At 36.6% G+C, this 20,681-nt stretch overlaps 2 protein-coding genes across 2 annotated transcripts; one reads left to right on the plus strand and one right to left on the minus strand.

Annotated features, from left to right (window-relative positions):
* Positions 1-885: 885 nt before the first annotated feature.
* LOC116294185 (uncharacterized) lies at positions 886-8,233 on the minus strand. The gene is made up of 2 exons (XM_031701738.2): positions 7,987-8,233; positions 886-2,176 (listed from the first exon to the last, which is right to left on the minus strand). Exon 2 carries the CDS (start codon positions 2,117-2,119, stop codon positions 1,100-1,102), a length of 1,020 nt encoding a protein of 339 aa, XP_031557598.1. The 5' UTR covers positions 2,120-2,176; positions 7,987-8,233; the 3' UTR covers positions 886-1,099.
* On the plus strand, positions 7,423-20,133 carry LOC116294159 (uncharacterized). The gene is made up of 13 exons (XM_031701714.2): positions 7,423-7,554; positions 11,160-11,290; positions 12,300-12,378; positions 13,836-13,913; positions 14,440-14,578; positions 14,882-15,116; positions 15,482-15,556; positions 15,646-15,842; positions 16,290-16,751; positions 17,511-17,835; positions 18,543-18,680; positions 18,996-19,097; positions 19,950-20,133. Exons 2-13 carry the CDS (start codon positions 11,173-11,175, stop codon positions 20,108-20,110), a joined length of 2,109 nt encoding a protein of 702 aa, XP_031557574.1. The 5' UTR covers positions 7,423-7,554; positions 11,160-11,172; the 3' UTR covers positions 20,111-20,133.
* Positions 20,134-20,681: the final 548 nt, after the last annotated feature.

Raw genomic sequence — 20,681 nt, forward strand, 5'->3', positions numbered from 1 at the left:
CATTTCACTCGCGTGCAACTGGGACTTTAATCGGCTCGAGGCAATTGTCAAAAAACCCTTAGTGTGTTACAATATTTTCGTGAAACTTGTTTCGCCAACGCAGGAGCTAAAATTTTACAGTGTTCACTGCCAGCTCCTTAAAAAATCTGTCAAATAATCAATTGCGAGGCTGGAAGATGAGAATTTTCGAAAAGGCGCACTTTTTTGGTAAATTCAGGCAAACTGAAACTCTTTTGAAACTTATTTTTATCGTCTACATTGTCGTATGTACGTGCAGGGTTTACTAATGAAATTTTGTTGTTGTGGGTTTTGCGGGATTCTATACGTATGACCCCAATTGTCATTTGCCATCATGATAAAGCATCCAAGCCAAAAATAGCTGGTACAATTGTAAAACCTATTTAAAAAAATAATATTCTTACAAGAAAAAAGAAATTCATAAACATTGCTTTTTTTACGATTTATTGCCTTTTTTCATACTGATTTCCAGAAATTCACAAAAATTCCACATGACTATCAAGAAAATTTTTTTTAAATGCTTATCATGGACGAATCTTCCAAGGGAATTAAAGAGAAAGAAAAGAATTTTGTGCATGAACTTGCTTTGAAAAATGTTATTAACTTGTGTTGGTAAAAGCCGGGAAATATTCATGGCTCAGTAAAAAACTTATTTTTCAATAAAACTTGCTATTTTATTATCCACAAATCGTTTCAAAGTCATACATCTGCTAGTTCTCCTTTTCGCGTTTGCACAATGCATAACTTTCATAGATTTCCGTCTTTGCGTCTTTAAATTCTGCATACGGAATTTTTATATTTCTAGTTTTCTAGGCAGCCAAACCTTTGTGCGCCATTTGATTGTTCGCTTGTTCATTTCTGGTAGTATTCCCGTTTGTTTTTTTGTTTTTTTGTTTTTGTTTTTTTTCTTGGAGGTTTTTTTTTTCCTTTTTGCCCTGGTAGTTACTGCAGACTGTACAGAATAGTAACTTATGTTTCAGATACATGTTAAGCCAATCTTCACCGATCTTCGTATGTTTCGTAATGAGGCTAAGGTTGTACGTAATGCAGTTCAGTTCTTCAAGACAATTCTTCAAGCTATCTAGAGGGATAACTTGTTTGCGTTACCCGATAGTGCGATCCCTATCGGAATTTGCGCAAATGAGAACTCCTGATCCGTGTGTTTTTCTTCCTCGACATGATCTAGAAGTTTCTCTGCAGTCTTACAACATACTAAGTAGTTATTCTTATAGCAAGCCATGCAGTAATATGGATAAGTCGAACCATGGACCTGCTTGTGATGGAATGCTTGATGCTCAATGTTGGGGAAACGTTCTTCACATGCGGGATCCTCGAGGCATGGTAAAGGGAGGTTGCTATAGAAATGTTCCATGTAATCGTCAGACGTTTCAAAGAATTCCTCACAGGGACAGTCACATTTTTTATGTACCTTTTTCAAGTGTTCTTCCAGCTGTTTTTCAGTGCAGTATGTCTTGTCAGGGCAGAATTCACAGCGTCTCTGACCTTTCAAATGCTCCACGAGTTCTTTTTTCAAAAAGAAACCATTTTGCCTCTTGCTTTTCTCGCATCGCGGATTTGTACACAGGAAGTTGTGATGATGCAAATCATGGTTTGTTGCCTCACCTTTTGTCTTGAAAATAATTTTACATTGACCACAAGTATAAGGGAAAACATCCAATAAAGTCTTCTCACCAACATGCAAAGTCTTGATGGGTATCTTGTTGTATTTTAGTATGGCTTCGAGTTCCTCATATCGTGCTTCATCTCCACAAACAACATGAGACTTGTATTTTGTATGAACATGTGGATGTTGCCATATCTTGCACTTTGAATCTGTGCAATGGCAGGCAAGATGCGTATAAAAATGAAGTACATATGTAATGAGTGCTGTCCATGAAGCTTCAGCAGAGGATGTCAGGGTTGGATGTATCACTATCCATTCATAGTTTGGTGGAAGGTCTTCCTTAGGTGTCTTCTTGTTGCAGAAGACATGCACTTTGATATCTCTCTGTGTTGTGGTGAACTTGATTCCTTTGAGGAAATCTTTACTCGTAGTTTCCCAGTCTACGAAATAAACGTTTGTTGTCCTGATACTGCACATAGCTGTCTCAATATTCAATTCAACCGGGATTACACTTGTCTTCAGAAAAGGCTCTGTCTTGAGAAAGAAAGAATTAGTTAACCAATATATTTAGCCATAGCTTCATAGCACTAGTAATGAAAAGAAAAGAAAAACAATTGAAAGAAAAAGGTCCCAACTTCCTTGTTCTTTAAAATGAGGAAATAGTGTCATGTACGCTGTTGTGAAACGTTGCTATGATACAACATAAATAGCGTTTTCTAATGGTTTTACGCATTAAAATTTAAAGAAATTCTTGAGAAATATGATTATCACGATTTTTCTTTGTATTCAAAACATTTTTTCTCGAATCCTCTGTCGGGTATACGCCGATTTTTTTGCCCACTGTTTACATCACTAGCATTAAATGTTTATTATTTTGGCGCCCATGCTTTACTTATACTACGCTTCCCACTACAAGAATCCTCGCCTTGAACCGATACACAGTAAACAAACAAACTGTTATGTTTCCATTTGTATTTTCAGAAACATAACAGTTCCGGCTTTGATTTCCTATTCGCCTTTGTTGCACCTATTCACCGTCGCATGTAATATCAATGGAGCTACATATATGCATGATAAATTTGTTTAGATGTACTAGAATTTTAAAGAGAAACTCGGAAACTACGCATACAATATCTGATGGCCAGTATCATGGTATTTATCATATAATATGCCATGAGATGTTACATACATTGATGAAACGTCTAGCCTTGCTATGTATAATTTAGAGCATGCTTTAAAAATGTATATATTCAGGAATATATAAGACCATGTTATGGGAGAGTTTCCTAGGCGAAGCCGGTATACTTGACAATGACTTGAAACGAAACATGTCAGGAATTTTATCTGTTATTTTTGAATGTTCAGTTTTGATTTGCTGTTGTTTTAGCTTAACCGGCATCAAAGAGCACGAGCCGTTGTCATAGTGATGACTTAAGTGACATTACTTGTTTTCCCTCCCCATATCAACGCTGATTCATTTGATACTGGGTTGCCTTTGTTGTCCAGCCAAAAGCCGGCGACATTGTATGGGAGAGGGGGAGGGGTAGCAGCACATACCATTCTTGATACTAAAGATCTCACTACTCGCAAGTTTGAACTTACGAAGAAATATTCTCAGTAGACGAATTTCTTACTTTTTCCAGGATTTTACGTTTGACTTATTTCTTTAAAGTTTTAAAACTGTCAAAAGCCCAACTATGCATTTATATATAACTTGTGTCCAACTGTCAACAATCAGGATTTGCTGCGCGGGCTATATATATACTACTAGGAAGTTAACTTTCAATATCTTAAACTTTATGAAATTTGTCTTTCACTTGTAATTATGAGAGCTTTATATCTGCGAGAGTCGCTAAGATCGCAATTGCATTTCCTGCACCGGCTAATTTCATTCATTCATCCATCCATCCATCCATCCATCCATCCATCCATCCATCCATCCATCCATCCATCCATCCATCCATCCATCCATCCATCCATTTTATTCATTCATTCATTCATTCATTCATTCATTCATTCATTCATTCATTCATTCATTCCTCTCTTTCTCTCTCTCTCTTTTTCTTTCTTTCTTTCTTTCGCTTTTCTCTCTCTTTCTTTCTTTCTTTCTTTCTTTCTTTCTTTCGCTTTTCTCTCTCTCTCCTCTCACCCACACAGACAGTTTTCCTTTCTATCTTTCTTTTTGGTATTCACCCGTTCACCAATCAAAAACGGTCTTCCAAGACCACACTAGTTTCGCGTCAACTTTTGAATTCACAAGAAATTCTTCTATTGCTCACTTAGACCGTTAAAACAACGTCTACCACGCAAATGAGCTTCAATAGACTCTGTGTGCAATCCAGTTGTAGATCAAAAGGCCTTTTAAAATGAAATATCATAAAGCTAATCAAGAAGTAAACAGCCCCCATGAAGGTCGTTAATATTCATTGGTCTGGAAAAACGGAAAAGCTGATTTCTATGAAATGCTAATGCATATCGTGTATTTCATTTATTTGAATGTCTAAGTTACAGTACTTTATTCTATATGCAATACTATAAACACTTGAAGCATCTAAATGTATTTTGTGATATTATACGGACGTGCACTTCTTTATTATAGTCATCGTATTTAATGAGTCATTTCACCGAAGTTTGTACCTCTAATAAACAACTTCAGTGAACAATTTTATTGATATATATTAGGAATATAAAACGGCGCGCGTGTCTATAAACTGTGATATAAACACGATGGGAGCTGTAGAGCAAGAGAGAAGTCGTAGAGAAAAACGAGGCGTAGGCGAGTGTTTCTTTGACTTCTCGAGTGCTCTACAGCTCCCAAAGTGTTTATATCACAGTATATAGACACAAGTGGACGTTTTATATCGCTTTTATAAAATATTTTTTGAATGATTTCGCGCAAGCGTGTCTCTGTCCTCTGATATAAACACGGTAGACAGCCAATCAGTGCGCGCGTTATATCTCAAATATTTTATAGATAATAATATAAATGGATTCAGGGAATGAAAACAGATAGAAAAGATAGATAGATACATTCAGATGGAATTTCGACGCCTTTGAGGGAAGAATGAAAGGAAAGAATGAGTAATATGATGTGACTATATTTTTTTTCTTGTTGCGGATGGAAAAAAAGACGCAAAATCTTGATTTCTTTGCATGCAATAAATGAGTGATAAATTTATAATTTTTTCAGTACCTTTAACTTCCCTCTGCAATAGTTTTTTTTCAGTTACTCATTAACTCGAAGCTGTTAAATTGAGCTTTTATTCAAAATAAACACAGTTACAATGCCAATTACTCCATGTAGATTAGTCAAATGCTACAGTCTTGATGGGGTGAAGGAGTTTCAATTATCTAGTTTGTGCATAATGGCAGACTTGTGTTCGCCTTCAGAATTAAAGTCGTAAGCCGATAATGTTACGCGTTCTTATATAGTCAATCCCTTAAATCTCTCAAGTTTATTCGCGAAGCTTTTACGCGTTCATGTTAAGGCAGAGATCTTAGGTAGTAATCTTCTCGTATATTCTTAATGCTTTAAAGCCGCGAAAAGCAAGCCTGCTATCATTGAAGTACCATCGGTCGATTTTTGAGAGACTAACTGATTATCAATTTAATACTTCGTAGTTCGACTCGTTTTGTGATTCGTATATATGGAGCTAAATATTTCGTCAGAAGAGGGATTAGTGAGACAACTACAGCTTTGATAGACAAACAGTTCAAATCCTTTGTTACATTAATTCTGTTGAACTAGTGTCCGAGCTGGCGATTGCCTGAAATGTTCCTCAAATTCCACCAAAAAAGTGAATTCGAAATATGATAGATCAAAGTTTAGGTGTGAAGATATAAAAAATAAGACACTTCTTTTTATTTTTGTCCGTTAAACCAGCCGCTCTGAGTTAGCGAACTTGATTCTCACGGTTTTTAGTAGCATAATTTACTTTACTTCACTGATGAGCGAGTTAAACAAACAGAGCCCACGGCACCTGCGACACTCGTGAAAGGCAAAATCACCGCTAACGTCATTGAGCAGTTCTGAATTTAGACCACAAAAAGATCCGAAAACCAATCATTGTGTTTTTCGATTCAATCTCCGACTTTTACATCCCCTTTTTTCCTAAGTTCCTGATTCTCTTTTTGTCAGTTTGTTCAATAAGGTGGTGAAATTTAAAGAGAAAAAGCAAACTGATGGAAAGAAAATCTTCACTAATTATGTGTGCTTGTTTAAGTGGATCCACATTACCACTGCTCTTAAGTCGCGAAGTTTAATAGCAGCTTTTTACCTAGTCGCCTATTTCCTTTAGTAGATCGAAACTCAACTACGGTCTAATTCCGGCCATCAAGTCTAATCACACTGGTCGTTTTGTTTACCGCATGAATTTCCAACCGCAAAATGAGCAGTGAACTACAATTTGCCGTCACGCAGGGAATTAAAGAAGAAAAAGCGGGTTGAGCACAAGTCAAAACAATCGTCGGTGTCCACTTATTTTTGCTTCAAGATGGCCATTTTCAGCTCTCAAAGCTTCTCAACGGGGAACCGTAGACCATTAGCAAACAATCATTATTGCCTAGTTCTGATTACTGTAGTTTTAAGCCGATACTCGAGGCGAATACAGTACACTACAAAATCAATCCTGTAAAGACTTTTGACCTGGTTTTCGTTCCACCTAGTCTCAAAACGATAACAGTCCAGCCCTGTCCTTTGAAAATTCATCGGCAGAGAAGAGAATGGTTTAAGACAAACCGCGTTTGAGTCCAAACGGCCTTACAGATTCTGGCGTAATCACTGAGATATGTCTTTTGTTAGAAAGTCATTGAGGGTTCTGGTTATCGCATTTAACATTCTCACTGCCTTCACAAGAGATAAACACGGCCAAAGCTTTATCGTTTGTCGGAAGTAATCTCTCCATAAACTACCTATTCATAGGATAGTCTTTTGTTTTATTCAAAAAGTTATCCTGAAAGAGTAAAGCGAACGAGTGGAGCTATCGAGTGTTCAACTACCGAGATGGATCTATTTAATTTGTTCACTCTCGCCTTTTTCTTTTATGTACGAAAAATATTTCCTCCCATTTTAGCCGAAGAATCGTGCTCATTAGGAAATAACAGGATCTCACAACCTCATCAATGGAGTTTATTTTTCAATGCACTCGCATAATAGCTATTTGTGGTCATTTTAGTCCGTTACAACCTCCTAATTCTGCGTCTGAGAGAGATGTGCTGTTTGGCCTTTGTTGAGGTGTGTGAGTTTGGTTGACCAGGGGTAAATAGATGGTTATTAAATTGCTATTACTGGGCATTTGCGCGCTTTGTTCCTACCAATAAAAGCATCTGTTACCTTCCCAGGCTATAATTGATTCCCTATGATTTCTCATTTGTTCATTGGGGGGGCTTCAGCGCCATTCCACGAGAGATGGGGATTTCAAAAGCTCACTGGCGCCCTCGCAATAAATCGATTGAGACATTTAGGGCGCCAAACCGAAGCCCCAAAATATTTCCAAACAAGCGCCGATTCTAGATCCCCTGACCGCTTTCCAGCCACCATACTGTACTCACAAATGCCCTGAATGCCGAGCAAATATCTTCAGCGGATTATTCAAAGTTAATATGAGTTTGTATCGATATTTATCTTGGGTTCAATCTTGGTAAATATCGCGATTGTCCGTTTTGGATATTTGGGATGAACTCACGTGACTTGACAATTGTGCTCTGTTTGTCTAGTTTCCAGGTGAAAGGCGGGCACATATGGGATGGAACAGAACGGTTCTCACCATTGTTGGTTCATCGGAAACTGCAGAAAAACGGCCGTCATGTTACTAGGAACATTAATCTGAGTGAGTACACTCCTGCTAGCACAGTAGGCCGTGTGACCTTAAACAACTCGAATCGCAGCAACCGACTCTTCACTTCATACGGAGGTTAGTCATTTACATTCCTAATGTTTTCAAAACTATTTGCAACAAAAATGTATAGAAATATTAACATTCCACTGTGATCGAAAAATCTACCTCTTGCAATTTTTCTTGTGAAATTGCATCAAAATATTAATTTTAAAATTAAACGAAAAAATATATGTCGTGAAGAAGTGATTAATTCTTGCTGGGAAAATAGATACCCAATAGTCGTGAAGAAGGTAAAATTTCTGAAAAATTTGGACAACGGAAATTGAAGCTTTGAGAAAAGTCCTAAGATTTGAAGAACTTAAGCAAAGAAATAAAATAACAAGTGCACGGATTAAGTCCCGTTGCTTAGCGTTAGCCAGCCCAAGTATTTACAAAAATGTCTTCTAAATGAGCATTAAATGTGTTTGTAAAGCTAAGGCAATAACTTGTACATTAGTCAGTACTTACTTGTAATTAACCATAGTTCAAGACTTTAAGTTTTGTCCGCCTTGGCTGGTTTTTAAAATGAAGGCAGGAACTTGTGTTTCCACATGACTTTGACTACTTGATCGTCGTGCGGGCCTCATGAGCGCTCTGTAATCTTTACTCGTACCAGCCACAAGCTACAAACGACAAAATGAGTCCGGTTCCACTTACAAATGAGCAAGAGACGAGAGGTCATTTTTCAAAAAGTGACGGGCAAAACGTAACGATGATCAGTAAATCCTTCGATTGAGTACCTTAAAAAATTGTCGCGCGCATTCCCAGATAAAACGCATACTCTTAGCACATATTGATAAAAAAAGTCTTTTACATATTGAATATATATTTTTTTCCTTCCTCCATTCTGTTTACCAGCCAAAATAAAAATACTTTTACGGACTACCATAGACGATGGGCAGTTTAATAGAGGGCAACACCTATTTATTTATTACATAGTAATCATTAGTCGATACGTGGCGTGGGGGATCGGTCTTGTTGTTAAAAGATATTATTCTGGCATCTTCTGTTTCAAACTGTGAATAATACATGTTTACAACTCGAAAGAGGTCAGTTTATACCATGAAGCAAATTCAAGTCAAACTGCACGTATTTGAGACCGTCAACCAAGTAGACTATCATTCTGTAAGTGAAATATTTTAAGTAAGTAATATATTTTTGAAAAATATTTTTCTCAGTTTTGAATTCAAAAAGCATTCCATTCTTTAATAAAGCAGTTTAAATCAAAGTCAAAATCATTGCGATTTTTGGGTTTTCCGTGTCCTTTCACAGTATGTTGCCTTCCCCCTTTTTTGAGATGGATAAGTTCCGCTTGTCCTTACGTTTTCGAAAAGGGTTGTCCCTTTTTTCCCCCAGAGGGAATGATAGTGACGCGATTTAATAAGAACTCGATGATCTTTCTTAATACAAGCCATGCCCATGAAACAACCAGCACCTTATTAAATATGAACTAGTAGCATAGACCTCGCAAGTGCTGGCTATGAATTCGATTTAAATATTCATCAATTGAACATTGAAAAGGAAAACTTCAAAAACGGACAGACTGCTGCTTAGAACATGATTAAAACATTTTGAACGAAACTTTCGAACGCACGCATCATTTCAATTCGTTTATTCTTGCTCAAATTTGCCAAAGCAACTTTTTTTGTTATATATATTACTTCTTCTCCGTTAGTGTCCTATATTCTGCTATTTTCTTTTTCTTTTTCTTTTTCTTTTTCTTATCCTTCTTTCAGTTTCCCTTTTCATTGCTTAATTTTTCAGTCAGGTTTCTTAGAGTTTTCTGTTTTATCTGTCTATTTCCCCCCTTCTTTAAGTTATTTTCCCCCTTTTTTCTTCTTTATTTTCGGTTGGATATAGAGTCCTCACACCAACATTTAATCATTTCATTGCGTGAAAAACCGATACGCGGTGGCTAATCTGATGAGAGACATCCGTGGTTTGATACTTCACCCCAGCTTTCTTTAATGACTGCATGTCAAAGATATCTTCAACCGGACTCCAAATTACCTCCACGAACTCCAATACGCGCGAATGTCTTTACGTCCATCCAAACTGCTTACACTCAACCACCCTGATCCCTGAACGATAACACATTTAGGTATTAGCCTTGAGAATTTCACCATCTAAATATTCAAATATTGTATTAGGGACTAAAAGCCCTTATCGCTCATCAATACTGCACTTGTTTAATCATTACTGTGTACCTGGGTTAATTTCCGCTTCGTATACCAATTATGACCATTCTAGCTATCAACATTCTAGTGCGCATGTGCCCGCGCATGCGCCCGCATGAGTTTGGATTCTGTAGAGCTGTGGGGAGCGGCTTGAGCGTGGTAGCCAAGTGCTTTAGCGATAGGGGTTTTAAAGATTAACTCTTGGATGAGCCAAGAAGAGACTGGATTAGAAGGATAAAAGCATCAGTTATGTAGTTGAATTGTGATATAGTGTGCGAAAACGCCGGCTTGTCAGCTTGTCAACGCGGTCGGCTCTCTTGCTTGAAAAAGATTTAAGCGACTCTTTATTCCAATAGACTGCGTTAGTTTTATCATTACTAGATATTTACTTCCAGACTTAAAGCATTTTAATTTCACTTAGAATTCCCCGTTGGAATGAAAACACACATGGGGAATTGTTAAAAAAGAAAAAAATATCAACATATCAAGGAAGGAGGCTAAAAGTAATGTTTGATACATTACCACAAAAAAAGAGAAAAGATTTCTCAAGCAATTACCAAAAATACTGAATCTGCCTATTAGCATGAGTTGACTTCCTAAGTATACTTTTTCTTTATTCACAAGCAGGTTTTTTAAAGCCCAGGTTGTACGAATTTCATCAAATGAATAAAATCACACTCGTTCCAGCCGGTTTGTTTTGATTACTCCCCTTCAACATTTGGTCCTAATTGTCCAGTAATTTCATTTACTTATTCCTATCGGCTCACAGCAGGGAAAATGGTTCACTGCGTGCCCGATTTAATCTGATTCGAGATAACCAAATCTTCCTTGAATCTCTACAAAAGCAATTTCAATAAAAGTCTGGGAAAATGTAGAAGAAATGCCAGGCTCCCTAGATTGCTATCGCAATGTAACACGTATATTATCCATAGTACGCTATGAGAGATTAACTCTGAATAAAAGTAGGAAATTGCATCTATTTTTGAAGACTTGTTTTTTAATTCATTATGGGGACTTTACCTTGTTTTTTAATGATTATGGGGTCGTTGCCCGGTTGTTTTCGTTCAGGTAAAGCTTTTATTTTGGATAATTTTTTTCAACTTGACTTATTCCTTGAGGTTATAAGTAATTAGTTGGTACTTTCTTGTAAATAAATAAATGACTTCAATCCTCCGAATACTAAATAAACCTAAAAAATCATATAAACTTGTCAGTAAATCTTTAAATTATGGACGCCCTTTTGAGTTCGGGTGATTGTTAAATTAAATCTTTAAGTCTTTAACTCAACTTAAAAAAAAAAAAAAAAATGGCACAAAAAATTTTCTTCGACTCGAAAAGTTTTCAACAATTCAAATTGCTAAATTTTTCGCTTTTTTAGTTCATTTATTTTTCGTTTTTCGTTACTATAATTTGAGGAGTTTCAAACCTCGTATATCAAAACACTTGTTGTTGTGATCTTTTTAGATTCCATGAAAGTATGGAAGACACTGAAACCGTTATAACGATAAAAGAAGAACAGCCCTCAACAGACAATGAAGAAAACAACGAAGAACAAGCTACAGAGAAACCCAAAACACCCGAACTTGAGTCTTCAAGTAAGACATAATTATTAGAATAAAGAAAAAAGTATCGTCTTTGTATTTATGATGTATCATTTTAGAAAATTCATTGATTTATTAGTATTTAGTAGTTATTTTTATTGGTCTTTTCTTGCCGATTCTCATACTGTGCTAATTTGTAGACCGGCACTGCTTTGATTTATTTGACTTCAAAACTCATTTTTTCAGACAAATATTTTTAATCCTAAAATTGTTTTAGCAAATTCATGAAATTTGATTTCATGCTCGCAACTGTGTTGAAAACAAAAGTGTAGTAGAGTGCATACGATGTATCCGTTAAAACAATGTAAGAAATTGCACAAATTTGAACAACTTAGAAAGCTTAGTAGACCTCAGTAGACCTTAGACCTACAAACCTTTGCACTAATTTGTACGATTTTGTAAATTTTTTTGCTAATTTTTCACGGATATAATATGGTGTGCACTCTAATAAAAGGAAGAACAATCAACAATTTTATATTTCCAGTTTGGATTTTGTCTTTAATCGGTCAGCAGCGGGCGAGTGATTTGTCAAACTTTCCGTTCATGACAAGTGTAATCACAAAACACTCGTAAAACACTAAAAGTTTTGCAGAAGAATACGCAGTTTTATTGCTGATCTTAGTAGCGACCATTTGTCTAATGTTTTTGTATACCCGGCTGCAAACTTCAATTTCGGCACATTTTGGCTCAAGTTTTTCGTAACCCGTCATGGAGCCATCAACTATCAAGTTTGTCAGTAGAAAACTGGCAAAAAGGCAACTCATTTATTCTTCCCTTCATGAGACAGAATATTAGTTTTAATAAACTATTCTACAGTCTTAAGGCAGAATTAAATTCTTCCTGCTTTGTCTGAAAACGCTGTCTTTTTAAACCGATACATGCACGAACTGGAATTTGTCGCATTGTACAATATTTTCCATTTTGCTTCTTATTCATTAAGCTATTTACTTGAAGCCAAGTCTTTGGCTCTCTTTATTTATTTATCGTTTGTTTTTTGTTTTAGAGCCAATTCATATCAACGGTGGAGAGATACTAAACAAGTTTAATCATGCTCTTGCATCAATTATTACCACTTCTGACAGGTACAGTCTTATTTGTACTGTTTTCTCTTTTTATCATCTTCCTTTTCGTATTTCTGTAGCTACTTAAGGTCTAACTAGCTAGAAAACATTTCTCTGATTTTCTTTCTTTTTCCTATTCTAATCCTGTTCTCTATCCTTTGCTGTCCTTTCCTTTCCTTTCCTTTCCTTTCCTTTCCTTTCCTTTCCTTTCCTTTCCTTTCCTTTCCTTTCCTTTCCTTTCCTTTCCTTTCCTTCCTTTCTTCCTTTCCTTTTCTTTTTAGGTGCTATGCCTTGCTTTTTCTGTTCCTTTCCTGGCTCTCTGTCACCTGCTTCCTTTCTGTCTTTCTTTTGTCTTTCTCCTTTTCTTTTCCTCATTCCTTCCTATCCTTTCAACAACTCTACATTCTGTTTAAGTTACGGCCGTCTCTATCCAGCCGAGCCTTAAGTCACACTAGCAGGTCAGCCTGAACTATCTATAGCTTCGGGCTCTTTTGATAATTACTCCCTTGCTTCATAATGATAACTGATAAGTACATACTTCACAGCTTACTCGGTAACAGAGAACCAGAAACAGGTCAATATTTATTATTAGCCACAAGCCCTTTTACAATACCCTTGCTTTACACAATAACAGAAAAATTGATAAGAAATTGTCGGTTAGTTAAGAAAGGATAGCAGAAACGGCTTTGATAATTAGCCCGAGTTGATGGATAATTGCTTTCCTTTGTTTATTGATAACAAAGTTGATTCAACCGGTTTGCAGTTAAAGTTAAAGCGCATGCGCAGCGTCATTTTGTTTTTAGATTGTTGTTGTATGTTATTCGCTACGTTGGGCAATCACTAGAGTAGTGCTCAATGTAGGCAACAGCCTGTTAAAATATAATCGAACTAGAGAATTTAGCCTTTTTTTTCCTGAGAAAGGAAGAACGCCGGCAAAGAAATCTTCAATAACGACAGGAAAAAACCAACAAGCAACTCTAAATTTGCGATAATGGGTATCTTGGAATGAAATCCCGTGACTACACTTGTACTACTATTGAAAAGTCCTTTTCTGAGATAGCGAATATGGTGCATTGTGGTCTAGCTTCGGTACAAATATCTTTAGTTCATCATACCTTATATGGTGTTGTTTGTACCAAAGCTAGACCACAATGCATCCTGATAATATAACTCAGAAAAGGCCTATGGTACTAATAACTGAAGAGCCATTTCATTTATTTATTTACAATAATGTTTAAACAGGCGAAAAACTGATATATATTTTTGGGGGTTTATACCATTAAGTTTTATTGGCCTTCGCAGAAGATGAATTGGCTAAAGCCTATCTTTCTGAGCAAAGGTACAACCAAATATTTCATAGTGTTGGTATTATTTCTTAAGTGTAGCCCGGTTTTTTTCCCTTCTTTTTTCCTTTTTCTATCTTAATATGTAAAGATGCTAAAGCTATAAGAAATGCTAAATCAAATCGTTGTTCACAGGTTATCAAATAATGATGACAGCAGCAATACTATTGTTACCAGTCTTCCTCCTTTGATTCACAAGTCCGCAAGATTGGTGTAAGTTGAAGCATAAGTATTAGTTATAATGTAGGCACCTCATCTATTACAAAAGAGCCGATTGTTGGCGACCAATGACGACATAGGGGAGGAGATATAAGAGATACCTGTTTTAACAAGGCCAAAGCGGATTACGCGTCAGTATGTTCAATCGTTTAAATCAATTTTTTTTCAGTAGTATACCAGTTAGTAACCCTTTTGGATGCTGATATTCGAATTATAGGTGTATTGTTCCCTCAACAACAACACAAAACAGCTATGTAAGCCGGTATAAGAAATGGACTTACGTGACACTTTATCTCGATGGAATTTGTGGCATTTCTTTTGTTTTCCCTATTAGCCTCGCATCCAAGTACTTCCCATGTACCATTTCGGTCTCACCTACGTTCTATGTTTTTAACACCACATTAATTTTACAATTGAGTGTATATTGAATGTATATTGATCAGTTATTTTTAAGTGTGCTTCCTGCTCCATTCATTTCTATACCATCATTATTTATTGGAAAATTTCTTGATTCATTTAGCTCTTCCATTTGGTTTCCCGACAACTCAGTCCGGAGTCCTATTTACCACTCTTCTTATGACTACCCCTGCATTCACGAGCGGTCAGTGGACGCCGCATTAGGGCATGCGCAAATCCAAGAGGCGGGTTCTTCACAACAAGTAAGTGTTTCAAAATGGGTTGAACTATTTCTTACTAATTAGAAATTATTGGTAATCATAAATAGAGTATATCTGATATGCTCATACCAATTGCGTAACTATTATTGCATGATCAGTTTTTTCATGTAGGAGGATTTTTCTACAGTTGTCACGCTTATTCTTTCTAAGAATAATCACGACTAAATCCAAACAGTTTTCAGTGGAACCAAGTCCTATCCCCTCTTCAGTTTTCATTCAGTTTCCTCGTAAGCAAAGAAGCCTATTAAATGAAATGACCGTATGTATTATAATTCCATTTTACAGCCAGTCGAGGAGTACGACGAATTTAACGAGTGGGTTGATGGTTCTTGCAAGTTTCGGTATTCACTGTATAGTCGCGAAGCTCAAGCTCACATATCAGGGTGGGCCATGAAATACACCAACAACCACAACAAATATGTCCTCAAGAAAACTTGTGTCGGGGTTCTTCTCTGTAGCAAGGATTGTACTTTACCAAATGGACTGAAAATTGTGGTACGGCCTGCCATATCCGATAAAGGTACGCACAGATTATGGTCTTTTTTTTGTTCCCATAACCAACGCTCTCCGCCAAGGGAAGAAGGGCTTTTTGTGATTCCAAAAAGCGGAAAGTCGTTTTCGATTCTTAGATTCCTTAAAAGCCTGGGGAATGACGAAACAAAATGGAAGTTTGGCTCTGGGAACCTATATAACATGTATATGCACCTTTCATGCGTACTAGCTTTAAATGATTGATCTTACAACTGCATTTTTTGTTGTAGATGCGTCCATATGTTAAGTTTTTTTCAAACATTTTGATGTCACTTGGAATAGGGGAGGAATACAAATTTACGCCATATTTCATACTCCTTTGTCATCTTATTTTATATTTCATTTACTCCACAGTCAGAGAAAGGCAGATTGGTCAGTCCTGCCCAAATGCGTCTTGCAATGGCGTTCTGTCACATAGAAAATGTACAGGTAAGGATCCTTTTTTTTGTCCCATCCCTTCGGAAAATAAATGTATTATTCACATGTAACGCTATATAAAACAATTCATTGTCACGCAGGTAATAATGGTTATCCCGTCACACACTTCTGGGTACATCAAGATGATGGGATTTACTTTGAATCAAAAGGAACGCATGACCACTTTAGACCACAAGCTCGCAGGGCTACACCTGACAGGAACCATAATCGAGGACGTACACTAAGCCCAAAGCAAGAAGGGACCTCTTTAGAAGAAACAGAAAATGCAGAAAATAAGGCAAGGAAATTGTGCATAATTTGGAGGAAAAAAGAAAAGTATTTTTTCTGGATTCTTTGGCAGGCGCTTCATATTTTCCATAACACCAGCGCTGTAGTGGATAGGAACTTTTGTGAATTCCCCTTCTTAGTTCCCTTGTTTGATTGGACCAAGAAAGGTTTTGCATATTAATCATTGTTCGAGCCTAAATTACTAAGCTGACGTTTTTCAAAAGATTAATTGACCAGGTTTTGGTCAGATAGTATGTTGTTCAGCAAATGTTTTCCGGGTTGATAGGATTAAAACACTGGAACACTCTTCATGGAAACCTACAGACTTACCCCATGTAGACCTCTCTTGTCTACCGCGATAGCTTTTTATTCTAGGAAACCTATTAAATGGCTTTTTTTTTTATCAATCATCTATCATCATGATTTTTCATTTTTAAAATTTATAATTATTCTTTAGGAATCTAAGCCAGCAAAATCAACCGAAACCTCCAAACGAGGGCGCAAGCGAAAACTTCATCAAGATCATCAACTCTCGCTGTCCAAAATCTTAACCACTCACTCGGCAATCAACCACACCTTACGAACTGAGGTGCTGCGTGGATTTTCCATGGAAGAAGAAGAACAATATGTATGCGTTACCCTACCGGAGAGTGAACATCTTATTCAGAGAGCCGTGTTATCACACGATCAATCATCTATTGCTTCTTATGGCAGACTCTATCTGTTATGTCAAACATTTATAGACATTGTTCCTGGATTCAACCTACTTGAGACTCGAATGATTTCCCACGAAGTTGTTGGGTGGCCTGTTGTTATGGCAACTCTTTACCGACAAGGTACTCGAGAAGGAATTGTGCAACACATGAAGACATTAGCACGATTGTGTTCTTCGCCAAGAGAAGAGATTTTCTCACCAAAGGTACGTTTTATTCTTTGGGTTTGTGGATGATGCTTCACGCGTGCGAAACATCATCCACGGCGTTTGCTCTGCTTTTCCTCCTTCGCTGGCGACTACAGTGATATAGGAATACAGAAAGCTGACTGCATATTGGCTCCACTAACCCCCTATAAACCAAAACGTCTGACTGTCTTAAAGAAAATTATTTTTAAATTCAAATTCAAATTCAAACATCTTAACTCCAGGCATATGCAGGACATGCTCTGGAACCTTTATTGTTTACAACTTTTATTGGGTATCAATCAGGAAGGAAAATTACAGAACCAACATGCTACCCAAAGAGGAAAGTGCGAACGGAGTCCCATGCTAGGCATTTCCTTTTGACTAACGATATAAATCAATAGAGAATGATCTTGGAAAATTAATACAGTTATAGTAGTAAAAACTGATAACTAGTGAACCGAGAACGGCCACAAAATAATCAATGGAGTTTAAAAAAACAAAAGTCCCTGAGGTTCAGTTATTATCGAATACGATGACAAGAACACTTACGAACTAATGACCAAGTACATGTCAGATCAACATCAAATGTGTCCTCAAGCAATGAAAAGTACCTATGCCTTAGAAACAATTTAAATTGAGAGTGACTAGAAAAAACACTAGTACGCTTGTTAATAATAATATAAATAACATTTAATACTTATATAGCGCATTTTGAACATTACCTTTGAAAGCGAAATAAAAGCGCATTTTTAACATTAGCCTTAACTTCCTTCACAGTGGCAAATGGTTATTCACGATTTTACACCAGAGCAAGCCCAGTTAGCCATCGAAGCAATTGTTAACATGATCATCAACTCTCAAGTACAGACATTACTACGAGTATTTCAATATAAGAGCGTCAGCTCACTATACAAGATGCTACGGGAAAAAGTAACTAGTAGTATTCAGGGTTTTCATTCTCACTTTGAACTTTGCAAAAGAGAAATTATCTCTCGGCTTCAGGATCCCGTCATGACGATGAAGTTTTGCGAGACCATGAAGAGACTGACGGATGAGAACTGCACCGTCCAGGAATATTTGAGCGCAGACTGTATGTTGTCAGGTAAGACACTGAGGGTAGACTAACTGAATAGGTCGTGAGCACCACTTAGGGCTACAAGTTTGTGTAATATATACAATATGAGCGGGAGATCTGTATGAGGATTTAAGAGAGCGAGCCGCAAGGGAGCAGTTTTAAACCTCATACAGATCTCACGCGAATATTGTATATTACTTTTAAAATGTCTAGATCAATGCTTATTTTTTAGAGTATAAATTTTAACATTAAATGTAATTTGGCCGAGATATTTCAAAGTCAACCTTAATTAGTATTACCATATTTAAGTAAAGTTATTACCAATATTATTCTTGGGGTGCGCGTAACGTCATAGAATGTGGGTCGATGATAACAAAGCATTCCTCATTAGCTTCTCTTGTTAGATCAACCAACATGGCGGCTGTTTCATTGTTATTTATATCTCGAGACTTTTTCAGTCATGTGGTGCACTCCATTCTTACTTGGCTTATTGATGTTTTAAAGAGGGTCCTCGAGGGAAAGGGGGGATGCTATTCCCATTTGTTTTACAAATTTTACACTTTATAACGTCCAAATCTTAAACTGCCCATTCCCATTTTGATGTTTTTCCATTTCAAGTGACCTAAATCCCATTCGTCCCAGGACAAAATAGCCAAATCCCAGTTCCCGTTTTATCCCTTCTAGGATCCTCTTTAAAGAGCAATATTTATAATTTCTTATCCATAATGTTTTAGGTTGTGCCTTGGGTTCAGTTATCAGAGAATTCTGGAACTTTTGGGGAAGTCCATTGGTGGGTTGTAAAGTCTTCCCAGTGGCCTCATCCATCGGAGCCTACCAAGAACGCATTGAGATTTGGAGGAAATCATTCTTAGGTATGTAGAAAATGCCCAGACTGAACTGAAAACGTTGACATCTGCCACGCGCTTTATTAGTAAAATTCTTGTTTCGTGAAGAAAATGCTTATTGGTAAACCAAATAATTAACAATTGTTCGCCGAAGGCGAAGTGAATGTTGGGGAATATTTACCGAGACGCGAGTCTTCGAGCGGCGAGGTAAATATTCTCCATATTCACTGAGCCTAACGTAAGCCTAAGTAAGCCTAACGTGAGCCTAAGTATTAGCGATGCAGCCATTTGTTGTTTTATCTGATCACATTATTAACTGTTGCTTCGTTATCTTTCCATCAGAAGTAGAATGGTGTGATAATCCACGTGATGTCACGTTACAGAACTTAAGTGACGTCGTGTTCCGCTGGATCAAATGTCAGAAGGACTTCTGGCCCAAAACAGGTAGGAAAAGATATAGAGGATATTACATGGGCGCGCGGAGATACGACATTTATCTTCGAGTGTTGAAAAGATCTTTCACAAGTGAGCGCAGCGAACGAGTGATAGATTTTCAACACGAGAAGATAAATTTCGTATCTCCAAGCGGCCATGTAATATTCTGTTTATTATATAATTATCAATGAAGTATGTTTTGGCTTTTTCAGGCAATTCTTTCCTTGTATTTTTGAATAGCCATCGCAATGGTGTTATTTTCACACGTGAAAATAACATGTTATTTTCACGTGTGAAGATATCAATTTTTCGAAGTAGAGAAAAATAGATATTTCATTGGTAATTATATAATAAAAATAAATATGAACATATATTACGACGGCAATTATTAGAGTAACCGAACTATTCCCCATTCAAGGTGGTTTTCAAAGTCATTTATACGAGTCTTTTTAAAGTCTTAAGCGTTAGAGCGTTTTTTTGTATAAGTGAGAAGCGATACAATAAAATCGTAGCCGTGCTTTAGCCTACCGTATCTTACCATTGCCTTAACAAAGCGTTGCGATTAAATTGTAAGGCATGCAATGGGAAGCCATTTCAATTTTACTGCATGCCTTACCGTGTACGTAAAACATGCCATATTTAAATCCAAACATTTTCAACAATTAATCCAGGAAATAGAATTGCGCCTACGTAAATATAATATATATATATATGAATCTAAAATATCTAAATGAATTAATAAATAACAAATAAAATCCAATAATACTAAAAAATAGTAAATTTAAAAAGTTTTAAAATCTTTTTGTCTCAAATTTCATATAAAACAGAAAGTTTAAATAATTTTTTTAATTTTTCTAACAGCTTATCAAGACTGTCGCGTGATGGACTTCACGGCTGTGCGACCTCCTCTCTTTGATGATCGGAGACTACATTTCGTACGTCACGGAGAAAGACTGGGATCTGCTTTTCACAGACCAATCAGCTATCGAGCCTTCTACATGCCCAGAATGCACTGGGTGTAGATCAATTTCCTGAATTAACATATTGCCACACAAATTCAATTGAGCAAAAGAAATAATCTCGTACCCAGAGCCAGAAGAATCGCAAAAATTGTTTTCTTAGCAATTCTCTGTCTTAATTCTAGTTTGTTGCAGAGAGAAAACAAGTGTTTTGCGGGGGGAGGAGTGGATCCGGTCTGTTGTAAAATTTGTCAATTATGCAAAATCTGCAAACCATGTAATATAAAAATTATGAACAGACGTTTTAAAATAACTGCGCTTGAAGATTAATAAAGAGACAGTAATTTTAATCTAAATTCAATTCAATTAAAAATGATTTAAATATATAAGGATCCATTAAAGTTTGCTTTAAGTCAACCACTTGGTATCGGTCCAGACTTCTTTCGGCCAAAACGCCATTGATGAAAGAAGGTCTGATCAAATATTTATATGATATCAACTGCGATTCTAAAATACAGTAAAACCCGCGTATAAGAACCTAAAATTTAAGAACCTGTTAGGCTAAAATTTCATTTTTAAGCACACTTCACATAAGAGCCATTTTAGGCTAAAATCCTAAAACAGGTTCTTATTT

The sequence above is a fragment of the Actinia tenebrosa genome, unplaced genomic scaffold (genome assembly GCF_029948245.1).
Source record: "Actinia tenebrosa isolate PJP-AT-01 unplaced genomic scaffold, QUT_ActTen_1.0 PGA_scaffold0__85_contigs__length_37466705, whole genome shotgun sequence".
In the NCBI taxonomy this organism is placed as follows: Eukaryota; Metazoa; Cnidaria; class Anthozoa; order Actiniaria; family Actiniidae; genus Actinia; species Actinia tenebrosa.